The sequence below is a fragment of the Puma concolor genome, chromosome E4 (genome assembly GCF_028749965.1).
Source record: "Puma concolor isolate L17-30 chromosome E4, mPumCon1.1.hap2, whole genome shotgun sequence".
In the NCBI taxonomy this organism is placed as follows: domain Eukaryota; kingdom Metazoa; phylum Chordata; class Mammalia; order Carnivora; family Felidae; genus Puma; species Puma concolor.
In genome coordinates this window covers 5,290,429-5,312,861 of record NC_141683.1, presented here as the reverse complement: position 1 = coordinate 5,312,861, position 22,433 = coordinate 5,290,429, and the positions used below count along the sequence as shown (strand labels likewise).

The window sequence follows — 22,433 nt, the reverse complement described above, 5'->3', positions numbered from 1 at the left end:
GTGAAAGTTTCTCCTCCCCTACACCAGACACCTCCCTTTTAAGGGCTGATTCTCTATTTTAATGCTTTTGTATCTTATCCAAGTTGACTTGTAGGAAGTTAGCCATTTTTCCCCCTGTATTATTCCCTTCCCAAGCATCATGAGCCATATATGAATCTTGTACTCCATACCATGCACTTAACACTGGTTTCATATAATCCCACACTGCAAGCCCTATAATGGCTTTAGAAATAAGAAAATAGAAACAAGAAATGAGAAAATAGTCTTTGGCAAAGGTCACTCTGCTAGTAAGGGCTTTTGACTCCAGACTGCTTGTCTCCAAAGCTATGCCATTTCCCTCATGCTACACTTGGGAAGAGGGGGATCCACTCCTCTCTAGCCTTTTTTTTTAAAATATCTATTTCTTGTGAGATACACACACACACACACACACACACACACACACACACACACACAGAGTGCGAGCAAGGGAGGGACAGAGAGAGAGGGAGATCTAGAATCTGAAGCAGGCTCCAGGCTCTGAGTTGTCAACACAGAGTCTGACTCAGGGTTTGAACCTATGAACCATGAGATCATGACCTAAGCCGAAGTCGTATGCTTAACTAACTGAGCCACCCAGGTGCCCCCACCCCTCTCTAGCTTTGAGTCCCCATCTTCCTCATCCTCTGGTGGATGATGGGTGGTGGAGTGGGCACTGCTTTTTTTCTAGCTTTGGTTGTATACGGCAGTTTCTCTTTGCCTCAATTTCAACATTTGTAGAGTGGACACAAGTACCTAGGCCAGCTTGTCCTGTAGGAGTCATGTGAGGACCCATAGGATAAAACTTTACTTTACATGAAAGCAACTGGCTCCTTGCAAGAGATTGTGGGATGTGGATGGGGGTGGGAGAGGGGCGTCATAGAAAACTCACCTGTTGTGGGGATGTTCACCTTACTCAGGAAGTCCCTACCCTCCTAGCCAATTATGCCCTGTTTCCATGTTGCCTCTTCAAATGCTTTATAAAATTTGCTCTTTTCCCAAGTCCCTTGAGAAGAGTTTCCACTGCTTGGGAGTCACTGTGCTCCCCCAATCCGTGGGTTGCTTTCTTTTGAATAAAAGGCATTAAACAAAACTGTTTTCGTTTTGTGATTTGGCAGTTCAGGCCCCCTCAGACCTGGAGCATCATATCCCTTCCCACCATTTTCCTTCAAGATGCGTCCATAAATATATCAAAAGTAACTATCCTCCTCCCCACGTTTTTCATTTCATTAAAAAGGGAAACTCTATGAGGGGCGGGGATTACATACATTTTATTTGCCAGACTGACCTGGCGGGGATTCTCAATAAATATTGGTTGAATGAATTACACAACTTTAAATATTTATACATGATCACCTCTAGTTCTGCGTCTTTTATAATAGATTCGAAATGTGTCTTCAGGTTCAATGTCTCCATTGAGATGGGCTTTTGTACAGCCCTAAGGCACGACCTTCTCACCTACAGCACGGAGTGTAAATAGAGCTGAGGCAGCAGTCCTTGTCTTCAGTCCCAACACACTTTAAAATTTCCATCCGGCCATAGTCTTCTGCCTGGCTTCTCTGTCCTTGTGTTCTTTGACCTCCAGGTCCTGTGGATCCACACTTGGCTCTCCGGTTATTGGGGATTTGTGGTGAGACCTGCTCCTAATGCCCACAGAAGTCATTCATGAGGAACCAATTTCATAAGGGCAGAGATCACACCTGACCAAAATCAGTGTAGGCTCAGCACAGTGCCAGGAACACGGTTAATGAGGTGGTTAGTGAATCCATTTCTGGCTACTACGTCTGCTTCTTCTGGAAATGTCTGCCATTCCTATATTCTTGCCCTTTTGGCTGCCAGACTCTAGGTCCACTCCTGACCTCCAAGCCCTAGAATGGGAGCTGTCAGTCTTATGACAGACGCTGCATTTACATTTTGTGGAGACACTTCTAAGCCCCTTGCTTGGGGTTGGCTGATAAACTCACCATCACATTTCCAGGAAAAGATGGTTACCCATTCATGGTTTGAGGACATTTCTCAGGAGTGGATGGAATTAGGAACTCATCTGAAGGACCTCAAATCTGAAGATAGTCGCTCTGGAAGGAAGTCAATAATTCATTCTTCCTTGATATTTCTGCTCAATTCAGTGATTTTTTTTTTTTTTTACCATTTTCTTTTTTTTTTTTTATGGTGAAAAATTTTATATTTAGATTTAGCCAGCTGGACTCAGTTTAGATGATCCCAATTTTGTTGGCAACATCCAAAACATCATAGTCGGGAGCCAGTCGAACATATATTTCCTTTTCTCCATCAGGCCTGATCAGAGTGTTGACCTTGGCCACGCCAATATCGTAGAGCTTCTTCACGGCCTGTCTGATCTGGTGCGTGTTGGCCTTGACACCCACGATGAAACAAGTGTGTTGTGTCTTCCATTTTCTTCTTCACGGCTGACTCGGTAGTCAGGGGGAGCTTGATGATGGCACAGTGGTCAAGCTTGTTTCTCCTGAGGCTGCTCTTCCCAGGATATTTGGGCTGCCTTTGGAGACGCAGTGTTTTGGGCCGCCGGAATGTAGGTGACGTGCAGATCTTCTTTTTTTATGACTGTGGACACCTTTCAGCACTGCTTTCTTGGCCTTCAAAACCTTTGCTTTGGCTTTGGCTTTGGGAGGGGCAGGGGCTTCCTTCTTCGCCATCTTCATGAGGCAGAAGCAATGCACTGCTGTTTAGTTGACGGTCTCATAGGTAAATAACGTTGGTGTGTCTGGGGATATGGGTGTAGAGTGGGGCTCCTCCATCTGTTAGGCAGATATAAAGATCAGAGGTAGAGGTGGGAGGGCTCTGGATCCCACCAGAAGACCCCACCATCCCAGACGCTCTTCCTAGCCAGGGTCACCCAATTATTACTTAAGTTCCAACCACATTTATCTTGTTGAATGCTTAACGAGCTGCACTTTACTTCCAATAATCCTATTGCTTTCCTAAGTAAAGTGCTAACTAAGCAAAGTGCTTGGCCCATCCTCATCTTTTCTGATCTGGTTGGGAGGAGAGACGGGACAGTATCACCACTTCTGCGAAGCGTGATCTGTGAAGGGTTAAGCTATTAAAGCTTAGCACGTTAGTAGTTTGACTAGGGAGAGGGTGCGAACACGATGCAACGTAGCTAGACCAAAGAAAAGCAGCAGAAATTTCTCCCACCTCCGGCTTACTGGTGGCTCAGCAGCAAGCTGACATTGCCTCCCCAGCCCTCTGAGGCATGACCCAAGCCTTGGACTTTTCTCAACCCAAGTCTTCGGGATCCTGCTGATTTTCCCTAGAGCTTCTTCTCTCCCTTTCTATTTGTTCCATATTGCCCCATTGAACTCCTAAAACATAATTCTCATTTATTCTGTTTATTCTTGGGTAAACCCCCAGCAAAGAGAATGGGAACATACTGGGGAAACGTTTAATACCAGAGAATACAAGATCTTTGGGGCCCAAGACATTTTTCGCTAAGCTTGAACCAGGAAAAAGGATGAGACAAGTAAGGTGAATCTCAGCTCTAAAGCTTCTTACCTTTTGAGGTATTTGCACTGAGAAATAAAGTGTTTTTTCTGGCTTTTCCTCTGGAATAGTTTGCTATTAAAAAAACAAAGAAGAAATCATAGGGTCAGCTCGACAAGGCCAAAGAGACACCCAGAGTCTAGAGTAAGGGAAAGCAGAGATGGGAGAAGGGGCAAGAAGGAAGAGAGGTTCTGGAAGGAAGAGAGGAATGGGGAAGGGAGAAGCTCTTGTTGGTGAGTGTTATTATAATTATTAATAACTCCTTTTCAAGAAGACATTGCCCGATTGTTAAACTGTGCTGTATTTAAATAAGTTTAAAAATGTGTAAGATATAGAAGTCCTGTGAGCTATGAGCAGCCTAAGGTGATGGAAGTATAATGGGAAGTAATATTGTTAAAGTTGCAAGTAAATTTTTCCATTAGCCTGAAGGGTCCTTGGAGCAAATATGTGAGGATCACCGATGGGTCAAAACGACAGAACTACATTATAACTTAAACATCAGGCCAGAGTCACGCTTTTCTACCTGCCGTCCTTTGAAAAAGAAATTGGGCCTGTTGAGTGGCCCTCATGAACTGTGGAGGGAAGGGAAGATTCCATGGATCACATGGTGAGCATTACTGGCTGGGTCAGAAACAGAGGCCACCAAATCCTGCACAAGACAGAATTCATAAGGACTTGGGGAGACACATGGGGTTTCAAGGACTATACATCCTCATAGCCATGTTACCCAAGTCCATGCAGAAATTTCAACTAAAGCAAGAAGGGCCTTAGAGAATAAGATCAGGCTCCAGGAAAGATAGAAAAAGGACTCACATCAACGCAAGTGACTGTGTCGTAAACTGGGGTCTCTCCAGACGGGGGGTAGTAGTTAGGAATTTCCTGATGAGTGTCCATTCCCTTCCTCCCTTCAATGGACTCTGAAAGTGAGGTGGGAGAGAATCAGGGCCAAACCTCCTTCCACTCACCACCCCCACCAGCTCACCCCCTGGAAGACCCACTTAAGGTTACTGCCATGCTGAGTCCCTACAACTGAAGGGTGTTTCAGGACATGGGACTCTCAGTGCTACACTCAGGGAGATCCCACGATGAGCTGGTTACTCTCAGCACTTCACTTCCCAATTTTTGGACCAAGTCAGCCAAAAGGAGAAGCAGAGCAAGTCAGAAATGCCTTCAGAGCTCTTTCAAGAGGGAAGAAAGATTTTAACATTTGCAATTTATACACAACTGATGCTTAGGTCCCTCCCCAACACCCCACACAAACAGTATCAGTGGGAACCTGAGAAAACAAATCAGCAGGGTTTAGGGATGCAGAGCCTGGGATATAGCATGGAAAGAGGCAGAGACAGACTTCTCCAGGAGGAATGTATCTAGACTGAGGTACAGAGTAAAGAGAGGTCTCTGGAGTTGGTCCGGTGACGAGGGCCAGAACTGGTTTGGGGCCTCTGACAAGGATGGGGATTGGAAGGGCTGATTAGGGTGTGCCGCTCTATGGGACCTCAGAGTTGGAGGCTGTCACCTCCCGGGTCGGGGGAGCAGAGTCAGCAGTGTGGGGTTTGTGTCATCAGGAGAGTCACGCCAGTAAGTCCCTTTGGGGGAAGGGTAGGGGTGGCACTGGGGAGGGAAATGGGAGGAGTTTGGTCTTAGGGGAGGAGTTAAGGACTCCAGCACTCTCTTACTCCAGAACTAAGGAGTGAAGGTTGATTGTGTTCTCCTTGAGGACACAGAGTATGGCTTCTTCATTTCTGTATCCTTAGTGCCTAGTATTGAGCCTGGCACACAGCTCAACGTATGTTTGTTGAATAAACGAGGGAGCACATGCACGGATGAGGCTGAAGGCAAAAATAGTGTATACTCTACCTTTTCTTTTTTCTCTCTGCATAATCAACAGAACTGGCATCAGTGCAAAGGCACTGATCAGCAACAGCACCCCCAGGGAAGCCAGGATCATGGAGGATTCTGAGTCAGCAGCCGCACCTTTAAAGATAGAATAGGTGGGGGCACAGGGAAGGGAGAAGAGTCAGATAGGGAAAATGACCCAACTTTTGAGGCAAGTGCCACCTCCCTCCCAGTCTGGTAAGTTCCGGGGGGTCTCCAGTTTTCATGGGCTGTTCCCAAGGGGACCAGGGACTGAAGAAGGTATAGGTCCTGAGACCAGAGGCCCCTGGAGAGAGAGAGGAGAGAGAGTCACCTTCACAGAGCTTCCAGGCAAAGATGGGGTTTGAAGAGTTGCTGCTGATGGGGTTCCGGACCACACAGATGAAGATCGTGTCCCTTTCTCCCAGCCTCCAGGATATGGGAAGGATGGAGCCATTATGGGACTCATTGGCTGCCTGCCCCAGGGACTCCCAGCTGTAGGTCACATCCTCTCCTCCCTGGTCCATGAAGCATGTCAGGTTGGTGAGACAGGTGCCATTCTTATTGTTCTGCAGACCCATGGTAACTTTGGGCTTTGATAGGTGTTCTGCAAAAGAGAAACAGACCACCAAGGGTGGAAACTATGCCTTTTCTGAATTATTCTTGTAGATCTCGGGCTGAATCTCTGTGGTGCTACAGAGCAGAGAGGGAGCAGCAGTCCAGGGAAGAATTCTTATTCTTATCTGGGAAAGAGCTACCTAGGTCTGCTTTCCCACAGCTACCTAAAAGCACCAATAGCAGTAGAAATAATAATAATACAACAAGAAAGCAGCCGCCATTTTCAACGCACAGCTATACGGCCAGCCTTGTGCTAGATGCATCGTAGATGGGAGCTAATTTTATCTTTTCCAGAGGCTCCCCATTCTTCTGTCCTCAGGCTTCCTTGAAGCGACTCTCGCTTTACTCTCTGGGAGACAATAGTGTGGGAATAATACCTCTGGTGCCCCCCCTCTCTCTTCTGCTCACTGTTCTCCCCTAGAGAATGAGCAATTTGCTCATTGATGAGATGGTGAGAGCCTGACATCCACCCTCTACATTTCTCTACTACATCTGTCTACTTTGCGCTGTTACGATTTCTGTTTAGATGTGGTTTGACCTTTTTCCCCTCCCGCAGCTAGTCTGGCCACATAACGCGTGTCCCCCTGATCCCCTCAATTATGTCTATATGGAGGACCACCTGGCTCAAGGTCCATAGCCTACTTCTTAAGGGCAAACCTGGAGGCCCATCTCCTGGCATCCCTTGTACTGTAGCTCAGTGAGTGAGACAACTATTCTTACAGCTGGTTGAGTCATTGTTTTGTAAGTTCATCTTCCCTGAGTGATCTAGAGTTGGGGGAAAATATTTCTACTATCTAGCTTCGTCAGAAAAAATAACTGATATTTTTATCTTCCTCCTGATTCTTGTGTCCATTTCTCAATTGGTTGGCGTTGGTAGGGGAGAAGGTGTAATTGATGTTTATACACAAAAGTCTTTCTAAGATAGGGATCACTTTCTTCCTCGTTACAGATAGGGAAACGGAGTTTCATAGAGCTTAAGTAACCTGGCGAAGGCTATGCAGTTAGTAGGTAGAGCACCCAGCATTTGGCTTGTGTGGTCGCTGTGTCCCACATCATCCATTGTCTATCTGCATTGCCTCTCACAGTCTCTGAACAGGAAGGGAACTTAGGGGTCAACTACATTCACTTCATCCATACAAGAGTTCCCTCTTCCACATTCTTGCTAAGAGTTCATCCAGCCTTTGCTTGAACAGCTCCAGTATCAGAGTTTACCACTTTATGAAAACAGTCATCCACTTTGGGAACCGATTCTGCTCACCATAGACACGCAGCCTATACTCCTGGCTGAAGGAGTCTTTGAGGGAAGAGCTGTATATCACCATGCGGTAGTCACCAGAGTCATTCTTACTCAGTTTGCTGAGCTTCAGGGAGTAGTTTCCTTGTAAAAACTTCACCCTTTCCTTGTTACGACTGTGGGTCACTATGACGTTGGCTTGTCTGTCTGGCATTTTTGGCTCTATGGTGACGAGAGGGGTTGTGTTGAACGTCCAGACGATAGTGTCTATCTGAATTCCTGGGAGCTTCAGAGGGAAAGTCACAGACCCACCAAGGTTACCAACCAGCTCCTTCGGGGCTCCACAGGTTGCTGGCCCTGCAGAGACAGAGAACCGTAAAATAAACCCATGTCCCTGCCCTTGTCACCAATTATTCGCCTGCTTTGGGTCCTGGGAAGGTCCTGAGAAACCCTGTGGAGCCAACCCAACCAACCTCTGGGAAACCCTTTGAAACCTCATTCACACGAAGGCACTGAGGTCAGAGCGCCTTGCCTGAAAGCAGTGACTGCAGGCGAACCCATCCCTTCCCAGAGACCTCAGTCTGGAAAGACCACACTCTGAGGTAGGTCATAAGGCCCGGCTCCATCCTTGACAAGTTCCCGTTAGGGGACAAGTGGGGAGCTTATTGTCCCCTTCCCCCAGACTCCCTTGGGAGAACTGATCTGGATGCAGAAGCACAGACCAGACACTGGGGAGGGAGCTCTAAGTTCCTAATGATAACAATATCTGGGAAACTTGGTCTTCTGTTTTAGGGTAGATTAAGGTGCATTCAAGATCATCCTTGAGTGAGGTTCTCATTGACCTGAATTTCAGTGTCCTTCGTTGAGTGGAAAGGCAAGGGGTGAGTTACTGGATGCCCTGCAGTATGTCCAGGGGCACCCGTGATCCTTACGCCCAATGATTAGGACTTGTAGTGAGGCTTATTTAACTCTTAAAACAATGCTTAGAGGAAGGATTCATATATATATATATATATATATATATATATATATATATATATATGGAACTTGAGCCACAATGAGGTTAAATGACTTGTGGAAATTACAGTCTGTAAGAGGGAAAGCCCACATCAGTACCCACAGGGTCGAGGTCTTATAGGTCACTGTTTACAGATGAGAGAACTAAATGCCAGAGGGTGAGAGAACTTACTCAAGGATCACGAATAGTGGTGAACCAAAACCAGAACCCAAAGCTTCTTAAAGGTGTTCTCCATAAAAGCACAAAACCCAGTTTTCTTCCCTTCTGCCTTTTACCGTAATGCGTCACGCTGAAATTTCTAAGAGAATTTTTATTAGTTCCATCACGGAAAGCACAGAAAGGAAAAAAGAAAAAAACGAAGAAAACCTTTTTTTTTTTTTTTTTAACATTTATTTATTTTTGAGACAGAGAGAGACAGAGCATGAACAGGGGAGGGGCAGAGAGAGAGAGGGAGACACAGAATCTGAAACAGGCTCCAGGCTCTGAGCTATCAGCACAGAGCCCAACGCGGGGCTCGAACTCACGGACCGTGAGATCATGACCTGAGCTGAAGTCGGACGCTTAACCAACCAAGCCACCCAGGTGCCCTGAAGAAAACCTTTTTAAGTCATCTCTCTGCCCAGCGTGGGGCTGGAACTCATAACCCCGAGATCAAGGGTTGCATGCTCTGCCTACTGAGCCAGCCAGATGCCCCAAGAAAATCTTTTCCAAATCCAACAGAGCATCCAAACTATAGGTTCCTGACCATTGTAGTATAATGAGGTAACTGCTGGTCCCCATTATGACTTTTGTAGGCTGCGTGCACTTTTGCCGTAGTTGGTCCTTCGACCATAAAAATATTAAAAATTATATTTTATGACTGCATTGGCATAACGATGAATTGTAATGCCAGCTGGATTCATTATTATATATTAATTGTTATCATTATACTTACTTTTCTTCTGATTCTGAAATTAAAACTATCGTAGGTCCCGGGCCCTGTGCCTCAGTGGCTCCGTATGATTGACCAAGCATCCAGGTTCTATTTCTATATGTTGCCATACTTTTTAAATCGAAGTAGAGTTTCATGTTAGTTTTAGGTGTGCAACACAGTAAGCCAACAATTCTATACGTGACGCAGTGTTCCCTATGATAAGCATAGTCACCACCTGTCACCAGACTAAGTTATTACAATATTATTGACTCTAATCCCTGTCCTGTACTTTTCCCCCCTGTGACTTATTTATCTTATAGTTCAAAGTTTGTACCTCTTAATCTTCTTCACCTATTTCACTCAACCCCTCAACCTCTCTGGCAACCACCACTTTGTTTTCTGTATTTATGAGTCTGTTTCAATTTTTTTTGTTTTTGGTTCCACATATCAGTGAAATCATATGACGTTTGTCTGTCTCTGTCTGACCTCTATCACTTAGCGTAACTCCCCTGGGTCCAACCATGTGATTGCAAATGGCAAGATCTCATTCCTTTTCATGGCTCAGTAATATTCCATCATGTATATACATCACATCCTCTTTATCCATTCATCTATTCATAGACACTTGGGTTTGCTGCCACATCTTGGCTATTATAAATAATGCTGCAATAAACAAAGGGGGGGTGTATATATCTTTTCGAATTCGTGTCTTCATTTTCTTTGGGTAAATACCCAGTGGTGGAATTACTGGGTCATATGATATTTCTGTTTTTAATTTTTTGAGAAAACGCCATACTGTTTTCCACAGTGGGTGCACCATCTACATTCCCACCAACAATGTGCTAGGATTGCCTTTTCTCCACATCCTCACCAACACTTGTTATTTCTTGTCTTTTGGATCCTAGCCATTCTGATAGGTGGGAGGTGATATCTCATGGCGGTTGATTTGCATTTCCCTGATAATTAGTGATGTTGAGCATCTTTTCATGTGTTGGTTGGTCATCCCTACATCTTCTTTGGAAAAATGCCTCTTCAGGTTCTCTGCTCATTTTTCATTGGATTATTATTATTATTATTTTAGCATTGAGTGTTACCATAATATTTTCTACCACAGTGGCACCGCTGTAACTTATCCCTCTTCTAGTAAAATACAAATTCCTGTACTGGCCTATCCAGATATCGAAAATGGCTGCACTATTTTTTCCATAGTCTCTGTTACAACCCAACTACTCTGACAGAGTTCCCAATAGAGTTGCTATGTATTAAGGTTGAATCCGTGCCCATCCCTTGTCGTAAAGATTATGCCTAATATGTAAAACGATCCTGAAAACTTGGAATTTTGATCCCTTTGCACAGGGATCAGCAACCTATAATCCATGGGCCAAATGTGGCCCGCTGCCTGTTTTGGTAAAGAAAGTTCAAATTGAACACAGCCATGTTCTTTTGCTTACATAGTGTCTCTTGCTGCTTTTCCATTACCAAGGCTGACTTGAGAAGTTACAATAGAGATTATATCCTCTGCAAAGGCTAAAATATTGACTATCTGACCCTTTACAGCAAAAGCTTGTCAGCTCATGGTTGGATGAGAAAACCGAGATTCAAAAAAAACCCTAAGTAACTTGTCCAAAGGCACAAAGCTAGTAGGTGATGATTTGTTGAGGATTTAACCCAATGTCCCCCCATTGGTTTAGTCTGAAGGCCCTGGGGCATTTGTGCCACCTCTAGCCCTCTCCCCTTCATCAGCTCCCAGGAGGGCTCAGATGTCAACCCTGAAGACTTTGGGCCTCACAGATCCTGGTTTCCCCTTCATGTCCTTCGGTGAACTTCCCTCAAGCCTGAGCTGAGCTGCCGGTGCCCCAGAGTAAGGGAATCTGATGCCACTAAATGTTCACCTAGTCCCCCTAGTCCCTCGATCACAGTTTTGGGATCTTGACCAACCTTTTTTTGGGGGTGGTGGTGGTAAATTTGTGTCCAAAAGTACTGGCTTCTTCCCAACCTTTTTCTTTGCAGGGGAGGGGGATAAATTTATGGCTTCTTCCCCTGGGTAAATGCCTTTTGAGGGGCTGATTCCTGTTCGAAACATTTCTGGCCCCTTGTCACCATAATTTATCAGTCAGTGCATATATATTTTAGATCCATCAAGCCTTTATTAAATCATTATGTTAAATAATCTGATTTTTCAAAAAGCTTCTCCCCTGCATCTCTAATACTGAAGTAGGATGGTTTCCAGTGGCTTAACCATCTCAACGGGTGTCTAAATAGTCCCAGTACATGCAACAGACAAAGTCCATTTTGTTTTCAATTTTTGACTGATCAACTAATGTTTGTGTCCTTTTACTTCAACAATAAGGTGAATATTCTGCAGTCAAATGAAGGTTGGGTATCCCCTGGCCCTAAATAGGTGCAATCCTGGATTTAGGGCACCTTTGAATAATATCATTTTCGCATGAGGTTTGGGGGGAGATGTGTAAGCTGGGGAGGTGGCAAAATGCAAGGATGTGGCTTTAGTGGCTGTGTGCACCCATTTAGGCCATGCACGATTATTCTTCTCACTTGTTCACACATGTGGTTCTATTTTTGCAGGCTGAATGTCAAGAGCTGCAAATTTCGTGTGGCGATATATATATATATATAAAAAAAAACATGCCTCCAAATTCATTGCTCCTTGTCAGTATGAAATTGGAAGACCTCACGGTGCAAATTGCCCACAGGAGCCTAGAGGGAGTCTATCGTTCTACCTTAATTGTATCTTCAGGATGAAAAGACGGGTCATGAAAGAAGAAAGTGGTTCCATGCCATTCCCCAAATGTGAGTTCAGAGGATAGGGGGCCGGGTGGGTGAGTCCTAACCAGTTTTATTTCCTCCTCTGTGGAAAGACCTTCCCAGAGTTTCACAACTCAGTTCTTCAGAGTTGGTGGGGGGAAAAGGGATCCAGAAACAAGAGACTTCTCTTCTCAGTATTTCAAGACTGAACCGAAGCTTCGCGTTCTGTGGTTGGCTTTTCCACCTGCCCTGATCCTATCGAATTTTACCATGCCTAGGTAGGTCATGGTTTCCTCTTTCAGTCACTCCTTCCTCTCGCAAGGATTTATTTTGCTCCACATTTGTGCCAGGAGTTCCATATTTGTGTCTAGGAGCTGAGGATATAACTAGGGAGCAACTCCTACTCATGGGGTCAGGAGATAGTCATTAATTAACTACCTGTATGGGTTATAAAACGGGATGCAGCAGGCGTTTGGGGAACCTACAGTAGGGAAAGTGAACGTGATCTGTAAGATTGGGACACTCTAGAGATTGAGTGGATACTAACACCTACCAAAAAGGCCCGGGAGGATTGGGCCTCAAGAGACTCATCTACCCTCCCACCTGGAGGACCAGTGCAGTGACTGTCCTAACTCGCCTCTTCCGCATCCACCTTACCCTTTCCTCATTTTGTAGCAGCTGCATGGGTTGGGTAAGACTGACGGGCACCTAGCTCAAGGGATAGCCTTCCTCTGGCATGGTAATTAGGTCAACAGTATCACATGAACTGGGCTGACTCTTCAAAAAAGTCCAGGGCTTTTGCCCAAGGGCAGGATGACCCTATGATGTCGTGAGAAGACATGACGTCACTTACTACCGCCGGACAAGCAGCCAGCCTCCCTCACCTGACTCCCAGTTTACTTTGCACCCCACATTTTTTTGTGCTTTATCCGTCTCTCTGCCCGTCCAAGTATTATTCAAGACCCATAAAGCCCTTCCCTGAGCAAGCCTCCACTTTTTTCTCACGTCCACCCCCTGAAGTTTACCACACTTGATTTTCTACTTTAAAGTCCCCAGAAGGAGTTATTCCGCTGGGCGGTGGGTGAACGTACCATTTGTTGACCAATAACCGGTCACCTGGTGGTGAGGTCTGGGGTCACACCCAGGGAGGGATGGGGATGGCCAGGCCGTATGGAACAGTGTGAAAGGGGTAGTGCTCTGGCCTAACGGGGAGCCAGGAGACCCGTGTTCATTCTGGTTCCTCTGTGATAAGCAACAAACACTTGGTATCACTCTTTAGCTCCTAAACTGGTTTAATGGGCGTTAGGCTTTTTTATTTCTGAAAGTAACTCCATGAGATAGAGGTTGCTAAAACTTCACCTTATTGATGAGGACACTGGGGTTCCAAGATGCTGAGTGATTTCCCCACGGCCCCAATCCGAGAAGTGGTGGATGTGGGACGGGAAGCTAGCGGGTCCTTCTGTCTCAGAGGCCTAAGCTCTTCACACGGCTGCCTTGCCACTGAGCACTTTGAGTTTCAGTGTTTTCAACTCTCATCGAGAAAAATAACCTTTATTTGCCAGAATTTGGGGTGGATGAAGGGGCGACATGGATTTGAAAGCATTTTGAGAAGTTCAGAGCCGTCTGCCAACGGGGGGTGGGGAGGGGAGCCTTATCTAGGAGACAGGCCTTGAGAACGCGTCTCATTTTGACTTCCATTTCCCTAAGGATGGCTAGAAGTGAGAAACAGATTTCCCCAAACTTCTTTGGTTGGCTTCTCAGCAGGATGAACTTCTCAGAAGATGGTCTGGAGCCTAATGCTTTTGACCATTCACTGGCTAATTCACGGCAGAATGGTTATGCCCAATCACCCCGCATGGTAAGAACTCCCGCAGCAAATGTCCCCTGCCAACCTGCCTTTGGAGGTGGCGGGGGGGGGGGGGGAGCTGGAGCAGGAGGCCCTCTGCCTTCTGTCCCGGCCAAGACTCTGATGTTTTGACAGCAGGAGCATCAGCCCTAAGACACTGTTCACAACAGGAAGGGACAACAGCTCCTCCCTTTTGTCACGTATCTTTCCTCTGGGTTATCACTTCCTCCACCATAACCTGTTTCCCCCCACAAGACTTAAGAGATGAGTGGAGAAGGGGGGAGCTGGGTGGCTCAGTTGGTTAACGGTCCATTAGCGGTCCATTAGAATGTACCAGCATCTCATGGCATCCTCTTCATGGAAGCCAGAGCATCTCAGAGCCGGGAGAGACCTTAGGGACTACGAAGTCCTATCCCACCTCACAGATGAGGAGACTGATGCTCCCTCCAAGGGTCACGGTGACGTGTTCTCAGTCAGTGGAGCCAGGACTCCTAAGGCAGGGCTTCCCAAGCTATGCCCCCGCCACCCCTGAGGCCGGTGGCAGCGCCTCAGGGTGTTTCTGGAGAGCTGAGAGAAGGTCCAGGGGGTGAGAGATGGGGAGGGGTGATGGGAAGGAGGCTGGGGAAGTCTTCTTGCGACAGGGAGGCTTCCACTCCATGCAGTAATTTACATGTTTGATTCTGCATAAGGTTGTGTTTCATAAAAGCAAACTGTTGCTTAAGAAAGAAAAACACCAATTTTGGAAACTACTGTTCCTTACCCAACTTCCCCTTACCTCACCTACCACAGAAAGGATTTTAAATCAGTCTTAGGTACGTGAGACAGAGGTTGCCCCTCGGTCATCTACACCCCCACTCCCTCTTGGCTCTTCCGGTTTTTTTCAACATCTCCTCAATACCTGCTCACCCACGTTTTCTGTTTTCCTTTTTTTTTTTTTTTTTGGAGAGGGGTGGTGGAGGGGCAGAGGGAGAGAGAGAGAATCTTAAGTGGGCTCCACGCCCAGCGCCGAGCCTGACGTGGGGCTTGATCTCACGACGGTGAGACCATGACCTGAGCTGAAATCAAGAGTCGGATGCTTACCCGACTGAACCACCTAGGCTTGTTTTCCTTCTTTAAATTGTCTCCTCGGGGCGCCTGGGTGGCTCAGTCGGTTAAGCGTCTGACTTTGGCTCAGGTCACGATCTCGCTCGCGGTTTGCGGGTTCGAGCCCCGCGTCGGGCTCTGTGCCGACAGCTCGGAGCCCGGAGCCCGCTTCGGATTCTGGGTCTCCCTCGCTCTCTGCCCCTCCCCTGCTCACGCCCTGTCTCTCTCTCTCACTCTCTTTCTCAAAAATAGAGAAAAGTCAAAAAAATTTTGAAAACATGGTCTCCTCAGCCCCGCTGTATCACTTAGTCCTCCCAAAATCTGTGAGGGAGAAGCAGACTATTGAGCCCATTTTCCAGATGAGAATCCTGAGTCCACAAGCACTGTTTCTTGGCCCCTCTGAATGTGGCCAAGGTGGTTCCTGTTGGTACATCCACATCCTGAGCCTGGAGTCACCTGCTCTCTTCTTGGGCATCTTCAGTCCCTACCTTGGCCTCGGGTAGCTGGAGAGGTAAGGAATCTCAACAGCTCTCCTGGGGAAGATTCAGCTCAAATCCGCAATTACAGAGGGCTTCTCCGGGGTCCAGCGCATTGTCAGGCAACTGGGTGTGATGAAAAGAACACTAACTAGCTTTGGAAACCCAGTCCCTGCCCTACTTTTTAACGGCTGTACCATCTCGCCCAAGATACCTGACCTCTCCAGCCCGAGTTTGTCCATCTAAGAACGGAGGGTGATGACGTCTATCTCACAGGCTCATGAGGACACGGTGTGAAAAACGCCTTGCATGTGCAGCAGGAGCGTAATACATGCGATTAGTACTGTACTTGTTTGGTACCTGGTATCTCATTTAAAACATCACAATAATTCTGCAAGTTAGGCTATGCGCTCGCGTACAGAGGCCGAGGACCTTACTCACGACAATACGACGAGGTCAAACCCGGGGGTCCTTGTCCAGGGCTGGCACTGCTTCCTCTGCCCTGCCCACTAGAGGCCCTAGGACAATCGTGGACTCCCTTCAACCACGGGGGGTGTAGCACCCAGTGCTGCCCACAGCTCGCGTTCCAGGTAAGCACCTGGGGGTTTGAAAAGCCCCGCTGTTTCCTCCCCCACTTCACATTTTTCAAGTTCCACTTCTGATTACTGTTTCTATTCAGGGAGCCATTTGTAAAGCGAAAGCCCACGGTAGGACCACCTGCTTCGAGCCAGGAGCTTCCTAAAAGCATGCAAAATTCTAATGAACTTAGGGGAGGCGAGGGTCTGCTGATGCTGAGCACTCAGTGAGGCCGGGAAGGATTGGCAGCAGCGACCGACTGTGTGGTCTGGGGCAGGTCGCCGCAGGAAGTCGTGGGGTGCCCACAAACGGACCACCTGTGCCAAGTCCCCAGAAGGAGACCTCATGGGGGTGCCCTGCGAGTTGGGTGACTGGAGAGATAGTCCTAACCGATGGGGCTCCAGGTCCTTTCTGAGAGCTCTGAGGTTAGTAACATCTTCAAAGAGTAGAACCCTTGGGACCGGAGAAGCAACAGCCTCGGTCCTTCGTGTTAGTAAACATAAAGTGCCTACAGTAGGAGACGCTCTTCTGAGTGGACACGGGTTGCATTGGCCTGGTTAAGAGAGAAAATTCAAACCTTTCCTGCCATTAACCTCCCTGTTATGCACAGTCATTGAAAATATCTTTCTAAGTATATTTAAAACCTATTTTTAAATATGGACTTCTAAATATTTAAAAAACGTATACTTATAAATAAGGAAACATTCACCAGTACGCTCTCGTTTTGATTTTAAAGTTGCCCTCCAAGGGAAGGAAGGCTGAGGCTCGGGGAAGATAACATCTTTCATTTAAATCATGGCAGAACACAGGTCTTTCTGATATCCAGCACCCTTCCCTCAGCCCTTCCTTCCCTGGGACAACCAGAAGGGGCGACTGTCCCCAGAGCCATCCTTTCTCCTCTTGTTTCTTCCTGTCCTCTGATTTCGAGGTCACGAGATGCAGAAAATAATAGGAGACGAGGGAGCAGAACTTCCTTCCTGAGTTGGCCCGAGTCCCAGAGTGGACCCCAAAGCCTAGAGGTGTACAGGATGGGGAAGGCAGTCAGGAGGACAGGACGGTCTGGACTCACCCGGATGCTGTGAGAGAAGGACAAGGATGAAGCCTGCTAGGTAAGCAAGCATGTTGTTGTCTGGGTGTCAGTCACTCAAATGATTCCGCCTCCTTCGCACAGTGCACACACCTCTCCTTTAGCTGACGTTTTTATAGGAGGGACCATGAAAGTGACATGTGACCATGAGCTGTCTCTAGTTTTGTGTTTTTTTTTTTTTTTTCCCATGCTTGTTTCACTTTAGTTGTAGGTGGTCAATGAAAGGTGTCAGGAGTGAACTGAGCCCCGAAGGTGATGCAGACCCCATTTTACAGAGAAGAAACCAGGCTCACAGAGGCTAGGAATTGATTAAGGCCACACAGCCAGTCTTTTCTGCTATATTACATCATCTCTCAGATATTCAGAACAGAGGAAGTGGAAGCAAAGAGAAGGTCAGAAGGAGGAACAAAGGGTGGCACAGGGAATAATAACAGTATTTATTGGGCTTTGCTAAATCCCAGGAGCATATGCGCTTTTTGTTTTTAATTCCTGTGAGATACCACCATAATTCTTATTTCCTAGACGAGAAAGTGAAGGCTTGGACAATATTACAGCAAAATTAAAAAGTTATTTTAATTAAAAGAAACCATTATGAGAGGCAGAAAGGCAAGCCACATAGTCTGAAAAGATATTTTTAATACTTTAATTCCACAAGAGTCTTATATCCATAATACATAAAGAAGTCTTACATATCAGTAAGAATTAGGCAGACGACCCAATGCATAAGCGACTGAAATAGATACTCCATTAAAAAAATTTTTTTTAAGTTTGTTCATTTATTTTCAGAGGGAGGGAGAGAGAGAGAGAGAGAGAGAGTGGGGGAAGGGCAGAGAAAGAGGGAGACAAAGAATCCCAAGCAGGCTCCTCACTGCCAGGGCAGAGCCCAACATGGGGCTCGATCCCACAAACCGTGAGCTCATGACCTGAGCTAAAACCAAGAGCTGGATGCATAACAATCATAAATGTGTCTCACTAGTAATCACAGATCTTCAAAAAGTAGAAAAAAAAAAGTTTCTCTTGGATAGAAGCCCAGGAGTATGATTGCTGAGTCAGATGGTAAATGTCTGTTTAATTTCTTAAGAAACTGACCGACCATTTTCTAGAGTGGTAACATTTTACATTCCCACTGGTACTTTGGGACAGCTTTGATTCTTCTATATGTTCGTCAGCATTTGCTATTGTTACCATATTTTATTTTAGCTGTTTTAATAGATGTGCAGTAGTATCTTATTGCGGTTTTAATATTTAGTATTTAAATCTCTGCTCCATCTTGAGTTGATTTTTGTGTAAGGTGTGAGGTTTAGATTGAGGTTCCTTTTTTCTGCCTGAAGATGTTCAATTATTCCAGCACCATTTGTCAAAAAGATAATCCTTTCTATATTTAAATGATTCTGCAATTTACGGAGAAATCACGTGGCCATACTTGCATGGGTGTATTTTGGGTTATCTATTCTGTTCCATTCGTTTACATAATGTGATTATTGTTTACTAGAGCCCAAGTCTACCATTTTATTATTTCTTTGTTTCTTCTTCTTTGTTGCCATTGCCATTCTTCTGTTTTACTGTCTTAGTCATTCTGTGGGTCACTTGAAATATTTTTTAAATTTCAGTTCATTCTTTTTTTTTAGTATTTATTTATTTTTTTTTTAATTTTTTTTTCCAACGTTTTTATTTATTTTTTTGGGACAGAGAGAGACAGAGCATGAACGGGGGAGGGGCAGAGAGAGAGGGAGACACAGAATCGGAAACAGGCTCCAGGCTCCGAGCCACCAGCCCAGAGCCCGACGCGGGGCTCGAACTCACGGACCGTGAGATCGTGACCTGGCTGAAGTCGGACGCTTAACCGACTGCGCCACCCAGGCGCCCCAGTATTTATTTATTTTTGAAAGAGAAAGAGCATGAGCAGGGGAGGGGCAGAGAGAGAGGGAGACAGAGGATCTGAAGCGGGCTCCGTGCTGTCAGTACAAAGACCAATGTGGGGCTCAAACTCACGAATCGTGAGGTCATGACCTGAGCAAAAGTCAGACCCTTAACCAACTGAGTCACCCAGGTGCCCCTTGAATGTTTTTTATAGTTTCATTTTGATTTATCTACAGTGTATATATATTTTTGAATGTTTTATTTGTTCTTGAGAGAAAGAGAGAGCACGAGTGAGGAAGGGGCACAGCGAGAGAGGGACACAGAATCCAAAGCAGGCTCCAGGCTCCGAGCCGTCAGCACAGGGCCCGACGTGCGGCTCAAATCCACGAGCTGTGAGATCATGACCTGAGCTGAAGTCGGACACTCGACCGACTGAGCCACCCAGGCGCCCCATATCTACAGTGTATCTTGAACAGATTTTTAAATGGCTGCTTTATGCATTTTATTACACATACATAAGTTATGGTCTACTGGTATTGACATTTTACCAGTTCAACTAAAGTGTAAAACCTTACTTGTATTAGATTCTTTTACTATCCTTTCCTAATAACTTATCTTAAATATATCCTTTATATACATTGAGGACCATGTAAGGTAATGTTATAGTTTTTGCTTCAATTATCAAATATAATTTAGAAAACTCAAGAGGAGGATAGTCTATTATATTTATCCATATATTTTAAAAATGTTTGTTTATTTATTTATTTTGAGGGGGGAGGGACAGAGAGACAGAGAGGGAGAGAGAGAATCCCAAGCAGCCTCCACCCTACGTGGGCCTCAAACCCACAAACCGTGAGATCATGACCTGAACTGAAATCAGGAGTTGGACGCCTAACTGACTGAGCCACCCAGGTGCCACCTCTCCAGCTTTTAGAATTATCTTGTGGTTGTGTTTTATATACAATGTCCAGTATTTTTATCTGTACTTAGTGGGGAAAATAAAGAGAAATGTGTCTACCTCATCTTTTCCGGAACGAGGAACACGATCATGTGTTTTTATATCCTTTCTCTCTTCTGACTCCAATGAAATCATGGTGACATCTTTTAAAAGGACTTTGTTAATTTGTGAAATGAATTCAACGTGGATAACTTTTCTTTTTTTTTTAATTTTTTTTAACGTTTATTCATTTTTGAGACAGAGAGAGATAGAGCATGAACGGGGGAGGGATAGAGAGAGAAGGAGACCTAGAATCGGAAGCAAGCTCCAGGTTCCAAGCCATCAGCCCAGAGCCTGACGCGGGGCTCGAACTCATGGACCACAAGATCGTGACCTGAGTCGAAGTCGGACGCTTAACCGACTGAGCCACCCAGGCGCCCCATGGATAACTTTTCTTATCTGACTTGAAAAACACGGTAATGATGGAAGAAACATTTTCAAATCTATTAAAGTCTATAGCCTTGTTGAAAACTAAGATAAACATACATCTAAAAGGAACCTTGATACCAAATTTATGAAAAGACAGGAAAAGAAAATTATAGACCTGTGTCCCTTATAACATAGTTGCAAAGATCCTAAATGAAACGTTAACAAATCACATCTAGTGGTGTGTCGAAAATATGTCATGATTAAATATCACTTATTCCAGGAATGTGAGAATAGGCCAATATTATAAACATTTGTCAGTATAATCCATCACATTGACTAAAGGCAGCATAACGTATGATTATCTCAGAAGCCATAATAAAATATTTGGTACAAGTTAATATTTACTCATAATTTAAAAAAATTCGTGAAAAACTATAGCAAACATCATACGTAAAGGCTGAACATTTAGAAGCAATACTATCGAAGTCAGGAATAAGATGAGAATTGCTCTAGTTACGGCTACTATTCGTTAATGAACTAGTGTCTTAGCCTGAGCAATGAGACAAGAAAAATAAATAAGCTGTATGTGGTTTAAAAAAAGAGAGAAAAATTACCACTATTTTCTGATCACATCACTGCTGATATAGGGAATGCAAAAGAATCTGCAGACAAACTATGAGAACTGATAAGAGAGTAAACAACGACTCCAGCAGACAGCCATAATTTTACACAGGTAATTTTTCTAACTTGGCTTACAGGTTGACACCTGTTTACTTATCTTGATCTAGTTTGATGAAGAGATAGAAGGGTATTTCACCCAATGTTACACAGAATTTTATTAGCAGAGTCAGAATACGACACAAATATTTTGACTTCAAGCCAGTGATTTTTCCATTATGAGGTATCACCCATTTGTAAACATACTTCCACAAATGTGGAAATGGCAGAGACAGCAGCTTTGAAATACTGCGATTTCGAATGCTGACATTCTTGGCAGAAAAATGAGGTTGGAGAGGAGGTGTTTCACTGAAATCCATCCAGCCATGGTTTTGAAGCAGATGCCTCATTCTCATTTATTTATTTATTTATTTATTTATTTTTAAATTTTTTTTTCCACGTTTATTTATTTTTGGGACAGAGAGAGACAGAGCATGAACGGGGGAGGGGCAGAGAGAGAGGGAGACACACAGAATCGGAAACAGGCTCCAGGCTCTGAGCCATCAGCCCAGAGCCTGACGCGGGGCTCGAACTCACGGACCGCGAGATCGTGACCTGGCTGAAGTCGGACGCTTAACCGACTGCGCCACCCAGGCGCCCCTCTCATTCTCATTTAATTTCACTTTAGTGATTCCCATCATGGCTTTCCTTGTCCTAGAGCTGACCAAGCCAAAGTTTATGGGAAGATAGGAAAAGAAACTATTTTGATATGAGAAGCAGCAGAATTGGGCAGAATGACATCAGTGAAAAATCCTGGGGCACCCCATCAAGCCACATTTGGAGACAGAAACTAAAACAATGTTCAGGCTGTGCTGAAACAGAAAATAACTACTTTTGTAACATAACACATATTAGCAGCATGTGTCATTTAATCATTTTCTCTTTTTAAATTGGCCCATGAGACCCCATTCTTTCTTGGTTGTCTCCTACCCAAGCCTTCTCATTTTCCTTTGTTTAATGATGCAAATTTTCCCCGTCCATGAATATTGAAAAGTCTCTGGCTTTAGTCCTTAGACTCGCTCATTTCTTTATTTACCCCAATTCCTTAGTCAATTTCATTCAGTCTCTTGGTTTGAAACACCCAATTTTGTTTTCAGCTCTGACCTCTTTCCTGAATTCCAGGCTTGTGTATCCTACACTGGATCTCCATTTGAATGTATGAGGCATCCCAAACTCCCCCTGTACCAAATCAAACTCTTGCTCCCCTCCCTCTTACCTCCTCCCCCACTTGTTTTCTTCACTTCAGCAAATTATAGCTCTAGTCATTAAGGTTTTCATGCCAGAAAATTACAATTATCCTCGACTCCACTTTCTCATATCTCATATCCATTCATCAGCAAATTCTATTGTCTTGACTTTGGAATATGCTCAGAAACAGACTGCTTCTTGTCAGTCTTACCAACCATCACCACTGCCATTTCTTCCTTACACTATTGCAAAGGCTATTTAACTAATATCCATGCTTCCACCTTGGTCTCCTGGAAC

The 22,433-nt window shown here is 45.1% G+C and overlaps 1 protein-coding gene and 1 long non-coding RNA gene across 4 annotated transcripts; one reads left to right on the top strand and one right to left on the bottom strand.

Annotated features, from left to right (window-relative positions):
• Positions 1–1,265: 1,265 nt before the first annotated feature.
• SLAMF7 (SLAM family member 7) lies at positions 1,266–17,090 on the bottom strand. The gene is made up of 7 exons (XM_025915238.2): positions 16,988–17,090; positions 7,268–7,600; positions 5,726–5,998; positions 5,395–5,511; positions 4,351–4,454; positions 3,550–3,612; positions 1,266–2,792 (listed from the first exon to the last, which is right to left on the bottom strand). The coding sequence occupies exons 1-7, from the start codon at positions 17,037–17,039 to the stop codon at positions 2,721–2,723; spliced, it is 1,014 nt and encodes a 337-aa protein (XP_025771023.1). The 5' UTR covers positions 17,040–17,090; the 3' UTR covers positions 1,266–2,720.
• On the top strand, positions 11,834–19,964 carry LOC147572275 (uncharacterized). 3 transcript variants are annotated; one of them, XR_015246417.1, is made up of 5 exons: positions 11,834–11,982; positions 12,133–13,795; positions 15,158–15,932; positions 16,022–17,027; positions 19,139–19,964. It is a non-coding gene; the product is annotated as an uncharacterized LOC147572275 (long non-coding RNA). The 3 variants fall into 3 exon arrangements; XR_015246418.1 differs by having other exon boundaries at positions 12,133–15,377; positions 15,553–15,932; XR_015246416.1 differs by having other exon boundaries at positions 12,133–15,932.
• The last annotated feature ends 2,469 nt before the right edge of the window (positions 19,965–22,433 follow it).